The sequence below is a fragment of the Benincasa hispida genome, chromosome 12 (genome assembly GCF_027475165.1).
Source record: "Benincasa hispida cultivar pf3 chromosome 12, pf3_genome.v1.1, whole genome shotgun sequence".
NCBI lineage: Eukaryota > Viridiplantae > Streptophyta > Magnoliopsida > Cucurbitales > Cucurbitaceae > Benincasa > Benincasa hispida.
Genome location: NC_143489.1, coordinates 36363366 through 36375623, shown reverse-complemented (window position 1 = coordinate 36375623; position 12258 = coordinate 36363366). Strand labels below are relative to the sequence as shown.

The 12258-nt window shown below is 37.7% G+C and overlaps 2 protein-coding genes across 23 annotated transcripts in view; both read right to left on the bottom strand.

The window, feature by feature from the left end:
* Positions 1–9963, bottom strand: part of LOC120067756 (helicase-like transcription factor CHR28) — a 33086-nt gene extending 23123 nt beyond the window's left edge. For 2 of the 22 annotated variants that reach the window (XR_016525269.1, XM_039019322.2), the window contains exons 1-5: positions 9737–9937; positions 9156–9298; positions 8518–8654; positions 8148–8355; positions 7516–8057 (exon numbers count right to left, since the gene is read on the bottom strand). Coding sequence is in view for 18 of the 22 variants with exons in the window: in XM_039019322.2 (XP_038875250.1) it covers positions 7516–8057; positions 8148–8307 (702 nt within the window). In the remaining 4 variants the exon portion in view is untranslated. Of the gene's footprint in view, positions 1–7515; positions 8058–8147; positions 8655–9155; positions 9299–9736 lie in introns of all 22 variants that reach the window. The other 20 variants (XR_005479018.2, XM_039019318.2, XR_016525267.1 and 17 more) reach the window with 19 other exon arrangements.
* Positions 3345–4396, bottom strand: LOC120067757 (uncharacterized). Its single transcript, XM_039019325.2, has 2 exons — positions 3832–4396; positions 3345–3511 (listed from the first exon to the last, which is right to left on the bottom strand). The coding sequence occupies exons 1-2, from the start codon at positions 4256–4258 to the stop codon at positions 3486–3488; spliced, it is 453 nt and encodes a 150-aa protein (XP_038875253.1). The 5' UTR covers positions 4259–4396; the 3' UTR covers positions 3345–3485.
* Positions 9964–12258: the final 2295 nt, after the last annotated feature.

Sequence of the window (12258 nt, the reverse complement as noted above, 5' to 3'; positions counted from 1 at the left end):
CTGTCACAAGGATGTTTTTGCTCTGATAAATTGCTCTTTCATTTGATAAATCCCTAAGATTATGATTAATTGGTGGATGATGAAAAAGTAAAGAGAAGAGAAAATGGCACACACTTGTTACATGGAAAACCCTAGTACAGAGAGAAAAAACCACGATGCAGAGAACTTTTATTATAATAGTGTGTTACAAAGTAATGCCCAAAGGCTACAGTTTAAATAGAAAAGATGAAACCCTAGGGAACACATGATAAGACAAAAATGCCCCTAGGGCAAATATTCTATTTTTCAACACTCCCCTCAAGTTGGAGCATAGATATCAACGAGACCCAACTTGCTAACACGTGAGTCAAAGAGTTGTCGTGATAGTCCTTTTGTGAGTACATCTGCAATCTGTTGACTGGAAGGAACATAGGGAACGCAGATATTTCCATTGTCAAGTCTTTCTTTGATAAAATGTCTATCAATCTCTACATGCTGAACAGGGTTGTTTGCAATGCAGCCTTGTTATCACAATAGAGTTTCATTGGCCCATCATGACTTTGGTTAAGATCAATTAGGACCTTTTCCAGCCATATTTCTTCGCATATCCCAAGGCTCATGGTCCTGTATTCAACTTCGGCACTACTTCTGGCAACCACCCCTTGTTTTTTACTCCTCCATGTAACAAGGTTACCCCAAACGAACGTACAGTAGCCCGATGTTGACTTTCTGTCGACTACTGAGCCTGGCCAATCAGCATCTGTGTAGGCCTCGGTGCATCGTCTGTCTGACTTTCTAAACATTAATCCCCTGCCTAGAGAAGCCTTTAAATATCTCAAAATTCGTTCCACTGTCTTCATATGTTCTTCATAAGGAGACTGCATAAATTGGCTAACCACGCTTACTACATGCGCAATATCTGGTCTCGTATGGGAGAGATAAATGAGTTTCCCGACCAAACGCTGATACCACTCTTTGTTAACTGGTGCACTACTACTCAAATCACTCAGCTTAGTATTTGCTTCCATCCTGTCATACCTGTATCTTTAAGCAAATCTAGCGTATACTTTCGTTGAGAGACAGAGATGCCTTCCTTCGACCAGGCCACCTCCATTCCGAGAAAATACCTTAACCTTCCAAGATCCTTAATCTCGAATTCTTCAGCCATTCTTTTCTTCAATCTATCTATTTCTAAAGCATCATCCCCCGAGATTACAATGTCATCAACATATACGATTAGAACTGTCATTTTCCCCTACATAGACTTCTTTGTGAACAAGGTGTGGTCTGAATGTCCCTGACTATACCCTTGCGATTTTACAAATGTAGTAAATCTACTAAACCAGGCCCTCATAGACTGCTTCAACCCATATAAAGACTTCTTCAGTTTACAAACTTTGCGACTGAACTGTTTTTCAAATCCTGGAAGCGGACTCATGTAAACTTCTTCTTCTAATTCGCCATTAAGGAAAGCATTCTTCACATCAAACTAGTGCAAAGGCCAATTCTTATTAACTGCAACCGAGAGGAGCACATGAACTGTGTTTAACTTTGCTACTGGAGAGAAAGTCTCTGAGTAATCTATCCCAAAGGTCTGAGTGAAACCTCTGGCCACTAACCGTGCCTTGTACTGGTCGATTGTACCATCAGGTCTATACTTAACAGTAAACACCCATTTGCACCCAACTGTCTTGTGTCCCTCAGGAAAAGTGACTTGTTCCCATGTGTCGTTCTTCTCAAGAGCTTTCATTTCTTTTATGACAGCGACTCTCCACTCAGGGATTTCCATAGCTGCATATATGTTGCTCGGTATCGAAATAGTATCGAGGCTAGTAGTCAATGCTTTGAACACCAAAGACAGGTTACTATAAGACATATAACTCTGCATTGGGTACTTGGTACAAGACCTCACTCCTTTCCTTAGAGCAATAGGGATGTCAAGAGAGGCATCATGATCTTTCTGTTCTTTGGACTTCTCATTACACTTAGTATCTTGCTTTGTCTTATCTAGGTCTTTCTGATCTTCTGACTTCTCATCATCATACTCAGTATCCTGCTTTGTCTCATCTGTATCTTCTTCAACATTTTCAGTCTGAACCTGGGATTCATTACTGCCTTCACCCGTACCAACCACATTCTCAGTATTGCCACTGTTACTGTCAGTACTATTATGGTGATCAGTATCCACATTAGTCACATTCTCGGTATTGTCTCTGCTTACTCTGCTTACACTACTTTCAACACAAGTATTATCACCACATATGTTATCATTATTAGGACTAGAAGGCTTCGTACCTGGAACTGTCACTCGTTCTGACTCATGTACTGGAGCCGAAGAAGTGATGGGCGGCACTATTTCCTTTCTAAGATTCCTCCTATAGTACGTGATCCATGGGACTTGCTCGGTAGGAAGAATAGGAGCATTGACACTTGTGTCGGGAATGGACTCAGGAATGTCTGGCAGGTAAGGACTTAGACCCCAGTTGGACTCTTCACTTATACTCTCCCCCGGAAGAGGACTAAGGGGAAAGAAAGGACGGTCTTCGAAGAAGGTGACATCCATGGAGACAAAGTACTTGCGGGAAGAAGGATGGTAACATTTGTACCCGTTTTGATGAAGGGGGTATCCCACAAAAACACACTTCTAAGCCCGAGGGGCAAATTTGGTTCGATTAGGACCATGGGTATGGACAAATACAACACACACGAAGTGGAACATCAGGGGTAAGGCGATTATCAGGATATGACTCTTTGAAATAGTCAAAAGGGGTTTGGAATTTTAAGACCCGAGAAAGCATTCGGTTTATTAAATGATCTGCTGTCAAAACAACATCGCCCCAAAGATATGATGGAAGGGATGTGGATAGCATGAGTGACCAAGCAACTTCAATTAGGTGACGGTTTTTCCATTCAACCACGCCATTTTGTTGCAGGGTATAAGCACATGAACTTTAATGGATTATTCCTTTAGAGGCAAGGAATTCCCCGAGGTTATTATTAAAGAATTCCCAACCATTATCGTTCCGAAGAATGGTGATTCTTGAGTTGAACTGGGTTTCCATAGAATTGTAAAACTGCTAAAATACAGAAGTGACTTCAGACTTGTCAGTAAGGAGGAAGAACCAGGTCAACCTAGCGTGGTCGTCTATGAAGGTTACAAACCACCATTTGCCAGTAGTGGTTGTAACCGGAGATGGACCGCACACATCACTATGAAAAAGGGTAAAGGGTTTCGAAGGTTTATAAGGTTGGGGTTTAAATAATACGCGAGGTTGTTTAGCTTGGACACATACATCACATTTCAAGTTAGAAACATTAATATTATGAAATAGATGAGGAAATAAATATTTCATATAATGAAAACTCGGATGACCGAGACGAAAGTGCCATAACATATAATCTGTCTCATAATTGAACAAACAGGAAGACAATAAACTAGTCCTATCACAAATCCTAGAGGAAGTATCTTCAGTAAGGAAATAGAGCCCCCATCATGCCAGGCAGTGTCAATCGTCATCTCCGAGTTCAGATCCTGAAAAATAGCAGCATCGGGTGAGAAGATAACACGACATTTCAAATCTCTAGTAATCTTACTGACAGATAGCAAATTATAGGAAATTTTTGGCACATGTAGAATGTCTTGGAGGGAAAAACCCTCAAAGGGTGATAAACGGCCTTTCCCGGCCACGGGGGCGAAGGATCCATCAGCGATCCTGATCCTCTCATTCCCAACACTCAGGTAATAAGACAAGAATTGGTCGGACGTGGCAATTAGATGGTCCGTAGCTCCTGAGTCTAGAATCCATGGTTTTCTACCGTTTATACTAACAAGGCCACAAGAGTGATGCGTACCTGATTGTGCGATGGCACTGACACCCACTATAATAGAGTCGTTCTGACTCGTCTCCTGATTATGTGGTTGATGACCAGCCGTAGATTCACTTGCTAAAGCACGTCCAGGTCCTGATTGTCGTCTTTTACCATTTGGAGGACGACCATGAACCTTCCAGCATTGCTCCTTAGTGTGCCAGAGTTTCTTACAATGTTCACAGACCGGAGGAACCTTTCCATTTTGTTTGTCAGTTCCTGACACTTTAAACGCAGCGGAATCTGTTGATTTAGTTACTGGGTTATTCATGGCATTAGACCTATCTTCCTCAAGACGAATTTCAGAACATACTTCCATCGAGGAGGGAACTGGGCGAGTTCCCAGAATTCGACTTCGCACAACATCAAATTTTGGGTTAAGTCCTGCCAAGAAATCATAGACCCGGTCCATCTCTTCGGACTAATAGTACAAAACTCCTCCACACGGACAGCTCCAATTCAGTTCTCGACATAAATCCATCTCTTGCCAAATCACAGACAGCTTATTGAAATAAGCTATGACGCCCATGGTCCCCTGTTTACATTCATGGACTTGTTTACGGAGCGCATACAAACGAGCTCCATTTTGTCGTGAGGAGTACAACTTTTTCACAACCTCCCAAATATCCCTTGCAGTAGCTGCATACAGTAAGGGCATTCCAATCTGGGGTTCCATACTCCCTATTAACATAGATCGGAGTAGAGAGTTCTCTCCTTTCCATACGCGTTCCTGAGGGTCGTCTTGTCTAGGTTTTGGTATTTCTCCAGTCAAATATCCAAACTTATGACGACCCTCGAGAGCCATTTTCACAGATTGGGACCACGGAAAATAATTATGGCCATTTAATTTCTCTCCTACAATACAACTAGCAGAATTCCCAGAAAATAATTGAGTGCAGATAAATTAAGGAAAGAGATTATCGGGCTTTCTGAATAATTATGGCCATTTGGCGTAGTTCCAAGCGCCTCTCCAAGACTAGTCATCTGTTGTTGTATTGACTCATTCTGTTGTTTAATTTGAAACTGCAACTGGGCCAACTGTTCTTGAACGTAGTCAAATCCGCTGGCTAGAAAGGATTAGAACCGCTCGATTGGAAGGAATTGCGAGCGATTTCGGCAGCCATGTGACAACGGCTTGAGAACATGGCTTAAGAGATCGAAGCTCGTGGCTCGAATCGGCACTGACTCACGCAACTGGGTATCACATCTGGACATCAAAGCTTGCTATATGACTCCGTTCATCTCGTGCAGCTGGACATCATGGAAAAACGAATGATGGGCATCGCGTTCATCACGCAACTGGATATCATCCGACCGATGGGTATCACGCAATTGGGTATCATCCGACGGCTAGAACGATGATGGTTGGAAAGCTGGGTTCGACTGGGAAATCGGAAATCGGAAATCGAAGGCTTGGACGTTGGGTATCATCTTCGGAGGCGGCTGGACATCAGAAATCGAAGGGTGGAACTTCGCGTGCGGCTTGGACTTCGCAGACGGCTGGGCATCGCGTGCGATTGGAACAACGCGAGCATCTGGCTGGGCTTCAACACCGGCGGCGAGGGTCGACGCGTCCGGCTCGGACTCGACCGAGATCTGCTGGTTTCTCCGATCATCTCCATAGGCGGCTGACCCGTGCGATCCGATCTGTTCGTGCGGCTGACTAGGGCCGGAATCAACAGACCTGTGTGATCCAAAGCTTGATCCGTGCGGATTGTCAATGGCTGATCCAATCATCTCTTGAAATCAGGGCATCATCATCTTAAAATATCGTTCCATGGCTGTTTTAACGACAACTTCAATTTCTGTGTTTGTGGTGCCAGATGGCCCTTGCGATTCTCCTGTTGGGTTTTCCTCAATTTTGGCCAGGGTTTCATCTTGCTCTGATACCATGATGAAAAAGTAAAGAGGAGAAAATTGCACACACTTGTTACATGGAAAATCCTAGTATAGGGAGAAAAAACCACGATGCAGAGAACTTTTATTATAATAATGTGTTACAAAGTAATGCCAAGAGGATACAGTTTAAATAGAAAAGATGAAACCCTAGGGAACACATGAAAAGACAAAAATGCCCCTAGGGAAAATATTCTATTTTTCAACAGTGGATAATAATTATCCCAATAATGATTGCCTTTTTTTCCCCTAAAGATTTATATTACTAATTGGTGAAATGTTGGGCAATCAAAAACCTATAGTACAAATAAAAGAGTATAAAAGAAAATAGAATTGGAGCAATTCTTTTCTGGTAGAAGATATGGCCAGGAATTCTAAGAAATACATTATTAGTGAAAGCTTCGATCATCCACAAGAAACAATTCAATTGATCAAGTAAACTATTCATCAAAGAGGCATGCTCCCACAATGTGTAAACTCCTAATCTCACAGGACAATCCAAGATGTAGGACATCTTGTCTTTTGGTTCTTTTCTTGTTATTAGCATTCTTGTCAAGTTGAAGTTCTTTTGCTTTATTCTACTGGTTATATGTTTATTTGGGCTAAAAGGCTAGTAATTTGGGTCAAAGATTGTTCCATTTCCGAGAATCCATTTCGAGTTCCTCAATAGATGCTTCCACTAACTGCAAGCATTGATTTTGGGAGGCTTTAAATTCCATAGTTGAGTCGCAAGGATCCAATTGTGAACAAGCTCTGATACCAATTGATGAAGCCCAAAGAGAAAGTTTCAATATTCCAAAGAAACAAAGTTTATTGTTAACGAAGCTAGCAACCCCTGTATATAGGCTGAAACTAACTTGTGTGGCTGGAAATAATGTTAAAAGCTGGAAATAAAAATACAACCAACTAAAAGATTACATCCAAAGAACCAAGAGGTTTCAAAGAACTAAACCAGCCAGACCAAGAATAAGACACAAAAGAACTTCAAGACTTGACAAGAATGCCAAGAACAAGAACAGAACCAAAAGACAAGATGTCCTACATCAACCTGCCTAACCCTACAACATTTAGGTGTCAAGGAAACTCGTGGGAGGTCAACATTTAGGTTTCAAAGAAACTCATGGGATATAAAATCCTAGATAGGCGGCCACCATAAATTTAACTCAAACTCTTCAAGTCATTTATTAAACGCATGGTTCCTTTTGACTTATCAGTGGAATACTTACTGGGCAAGTAGATTTTTTTTTTTTTAATGACACCAAAAAAAGAGTATCTAAAAGTGAAATTGAAGCAAATCCTTTTCTGAAGAAATGCTAAAGAATGTTGAGACATATATCAGTGAAAACTTAAATCGGAGCCCACAATAAACATTTAACTTGATTAAGGACCACTTTTACACAATTCGCTAATAAAGGCATTACCTAATAATGAAATGATAGCATGTTTCTCACAAAAAATAAAAAATAAATAAATAAACAAAACAATTGGCACTTGTAATGGAGCATTTTGTCCTAATTACCCTTTGGACAACCCTCCTCTCCTTTTTTCTTTGCTCTGGGTAAGTAAGGACATCCTAAAAGGAAAGAAGAAATAGACTACTATCTGATTCTCAAAATAGGCATCTCCAAATTCGCTAATAACAAAAGCCAAAGAATTTTAAAATGTGAAATCTACTCATAAGAATTTTTCCCTACTAAAATACAATAGCCTGGAAAATGTTATATCAAAAATACCTCCAATGCTTTTATAAAAAATAAATAAATAAATAAATACCTCCAATGCTGCCTGATAAATCAATCTCTCATCACCTCCAGCCACCATTTCTTCACCATAACCAGGACGATAGGAATGTTCGCCTGGATATTGTGAAGGTATAGATTTCCCTGGTGCCAAACTCACAGGGAGGACCCTGTAATCCCTGATCTCAGAACTAACAGTATCATCACCGTTGCCTCTGAAAAAATGCTCTCTCCCATAAAATCTCCCACTAGTTGAACCTGGCCTTCCCGAATCATAAGAACTGACGTGGGCATCACGAATTTGACTACTGCCCACATTGTCGACTAAGTTACTTGATTTTGTAGGGGGTACATATGACTGAGAGGTATAAGGCAGGGTCCTCTTAAAAGCTTGTTGAGAAGATAAACGTTCATAATCTGCACCAGCTGTGCTTGCAATTCGAGAATTCACGGTTCGAGGTAGACCAGCATTCCCATTTTCAGTAAGATAATTGTTGTCATCAGTGAGGACAATATGATGATTTGAGGCTCTAGTGTCACCGTTAGAATCAGAATGTGGGCTGTTATTAACATTACCTGTAAATTTGATCGTCAGTTTTCTTCACTTTATAAGATTTCCTTAGAGAAAGCTTTAAAAATAATTTAATAATCTTGCACAAAACTCACTTTGACCTGGACTATAAACTGTGGATGCCCAATGAGGAAGCTTTCTGCTGCCACTAGGTTCCCCGATACTTGGTGCAACATCGTCATCACTATCACTAATATATTCTACCTCTATATCACTGTCTGATGAACTAATTTCTATAAGGTTAGTCACAGACATGATGATTCAACTGCGAGATCTCTCTTCTTCGACAAAACTAGGAATAAACTACTACAATATTAGTCAAACTGCCACAGAAAATCATAGAAATTGCCTCGTTACGAAGAAAGCCAGATAGATAAGTAACAGGCCAAGTGAATAACCACAGGCTACCACCAGTACATAGTCCAGGGAATCTAAGAATTTAAAGTTACAAATCCATCTACTTACAAATGTGGAGTGCCTCTAAGCTAAATCGGTGAATTTTCAAAGATAGTCTGAATAATCAAACACATAGCCATGCTGCATAGTAAATCTTTTCAGATGCAGCAGAACCATTAGCAGGAATATCTTTGTTGAAAACATCTCTGCAAATACCCAGAAAAAAAGGAAAAATTGAAAGTCAAACATATTATTATTAGTTGAATACAAAGAGATGAGTTGTAAAAAACATCAAGGATACAGCGAAGAGAAGCTTATGAAACAACAATGATCTACTGGCAGGGAGTAAAAAGATACTGCATCAGTTAACCGAAGCCATTGCAGCAAGATATACATCGGTCACATAAGTCATGAATTGGTAATACTGCATGATGTATGCTTAATTTGCAAACAGAGCCCAGTTAATAAAAAAACAGATGATATGGAATTAGAAGCAACCTAAAAATTTTCAGAAGTAGCAAGCCAGATCTATAAAGAAAAAAAAAATACATTCACATTCTTCATAAACATGCAGTCATTCAGAGACCCCCTCACGATTTCTAAAACATGGGATAAGCAGCTGATGACAAAGACACTGAAAGCAACTGAAAGGGAAGAGTACAAATTAATTCCATAAACTACAACTCATATATGCTTAGTTTTCCTACCTCAGACACTTAGTTTAACAATCTACTATACTTCCAATAGTGAAGCAGCATGCCTGTCAACTCATGCTAAGCTGATATCCCCGTAGGCCAAGAAAAGCAGTTCGAAGCCAAATCTCAGAAACGAATTTGAAGTTCTCCAGCACCTAAAAAGAAAACTAATTAGACCATCGAATTCAAAAGTTCCACTTACAAATTTACCTCTCCGAATAGAAATTAAAAGCTTAAGTTATTTTTTTCTTGAGCAGAATGCTTTCCGTGCCAACCCCATTTAACCAGCCACTTGAAAATCAAGATTTATCCCCCAAAAAGACCGTTAAACGTGAACTTCAATTACTCAACCCATAATCCCAAAACCATCGAATTCAGCGCCACAGCATGCATGAAGCGAAACAAGCGATTAATTAGGGTAAGAAAGAAAGATCCCATTACAAAAACAACAGTGCTCCAAGATTCACACACACATTCAAACAAGCCTTCAAAAATTCAACTGGACTGAACAAAAACAACGAACAAGAGGATGTATGGTTAAAGGGCGATGAATGTGGTAAAAGGAATGAAAGAAAAGGAGAAGGAATCCATACAAGACGAAGTAGATTGTAGTTGCAGAAGAAGTAATCTTCTCTCCGTCCGTACTAGGTAGGGTTTGAGGTTTCCGTTCAACGCCAGAGCAGAGAGAGGCTTCCTCTTTCAGGATTTCTATTTTTTTGCCTTTCTTTTCTTTTGCGGAATGTGAGATCGACGACGACGAGTTAACGGCCGTGTGTGGTGTAGTTGTGTAGTTTACAGACTGTACCGGTGTAGTGTACTTAACTTTTGAAGCTCCAAATTTCTTGGGTTGAAAAGTAATTTTCACTCTTAAACTTTGAGATTTAATTTAAATTTTAAATTTTTATAATTTTATATATTTACATTTTGTCTTCCGTCGTATAATATGAATAGAGAAATTCGAATCACGAATCTTTTTTTGTCCAAACGTCTATATGTTAGTTGCATTATACACGTTTTTGAGTCGATGATTTATACTTATTTTATTAGATTTTATTTAAAATCGACTCAAGTAGACATAATTGAATGAAATTTTATACGTAAATAAATTGATGAGAATTTATAACATGATTGTCTGTGAAACAAGACGAAGGAATATTTGAAAATTAATTAAACACTTAAATTAATGAACAAACTCATATTGTCATTTTGATCTTAATATTTCTCTTATATTATAAGTTAATACATTTAAATAAATTTTACATACATATGAAAGTTGTCTATTAATGGTTTTAAAATGAATGATCTAAAATGACTTACTTGCGTTAGTGGAATTTTAATTGATGTAATTATTGGCTTTGAGTTTTAAATGATACAACATCCGCAGTTTTTTTTTTTTTTTAAACAATGGATGTAATTATTACTTTGAAAAAACTAAATCTCTCTCATTGTTAATTAGTTGTTGCTTTTATTTTTCTCATGATTGCATCTTAATGAGGAGTAGATCAATTTTCCTAAACAGTTGTTCAATATGTGTAAAGTCGTGTATAGTTTATATTTGTTCTAAATTAAAAATGAGAGAGCTTTAAATTGAAATAGTAAGGGAGATTGGAATGGTAGTTATCAATTTAAAGAGATTCGACCCTTTTATGTTTTTGGTAATTGATGTAATACTTAGGCATAATAAATACTTCTTCAACTAATGTGATCAATAATTCAACGAGGTAGAGTTTTATTGGTGTTGACCTCTTGATCGTGTTAGAGGATTTGGTAGTTTTTCAAAGTACATGTATGTCTCAAAAAGATAACAAATACGATATCCTTTAGAAAAAAGTACAAGAAGAGAGACATTTTATGTGTCATGCATTCAAATTTCGAGCATGCAAGTACGAGTAAAATCAATGTAGGTTATCGTTCATGTTTGCTTCTTTTGTTATTTGTCTTTATCTAGTACAACAACTATATGATGAGAGAATGAATCTCCAACTAGTTAGGGTTATTTGGATTTTATATAACAAATTATGTAATCTATAAATAATGGTGATTGATAGAGTTGTTTTATATCATCTTCAAGTGTGCATTCACTACTATATATGTCTATGTTTAATGAAGAATAAATATTGTACACATGTTTTTGGGGACTTGCTATTTCTAACCTTTAAAAAAATGTGGACAAAACTAACATTAAAAAAAATGTTGTCTTTCTAACATATTTCTTAATCCTCGTTTGATAACCATTTGATTTTGTTTAAAAAAAAAAAATTAACTCTATTATGTCCACATTTCTTATCATGGTCTATATATGATTGAATTCTTAGCTAAATTCAAAAAACAAAAAACAACATTTTGAAAGCTATTTTTCCCCTCAATATTTGGCTTGATATTTTAAACCATGATGGAAAAAAATGGAGGTGAAAGTAGTGTCCATATGATTAAATTAAAAAAAAAAAATGTTTATGAAACAAGAGTCTTATTTTTTCAGTTTTTGAGTGGAGGGCTCCACATAATGACAATACAATTTTATCCCTCATTCAAGTACTTTTACATAATATAACTCTCCATATTCGAATAGATTTCCCATGAGATTTGAAACATTTTATAGTAGTTTTTAAAAATAAAAAAAATCCAAAATATTAAAACGATAAATTAAAAAACACATACAGATAAAAAACCTTAAAATTTGTGGGAAAACAATTTTCCCATAAGATTCCAAATATGATTGTTTTCCTATAAAAGCAAGTATATTTTCTCTCAGTTTCTTATCATATTTGTTAGGTACAATACTTGAATTATTTGTCAAATCCCAGAAAACAAAAATAAAAGTGTAGGAAAACTACATTTTTAGTCAACAAGTTTTTAGAAATAGTTGTGATTGATCCAGAGGGTTTCAATTTAGCCAATTTAGTTGGTTTTGAAAAATAGATTTAAAGGGTCTTTATTACCATTTTATAATCGATTGTAAATTTTAAAATATTTTAAATACTAATATGATATTTTAAAATTAAGAATATAAAAAATATCGTTATCTCTCGTCTCTATTCCATCTCTCTTCTCCCTTCCCTCACCATACTTCCTCGAGTTTTCTCGTCATCGACTCCATCGAGAAATCCTCAAACAT

Excerpts from the sequence above, each read along its gene's own strand:
- LOC120067757 (XM_039019325.2), bottom strand. The coding sequence starts at position 4,258 with ATGGACCGGGTCTATGATTTCTTGGCAGGACTTAACCCAAAATTTGAT. Across the intron at positions 3,512-3,831 it reads CAGTGCCATCGCACAATCAG|GATCTGAACTCGGAGATGAC; the intron begins GTACGCATCACT and ends GCTATTTTTCAG.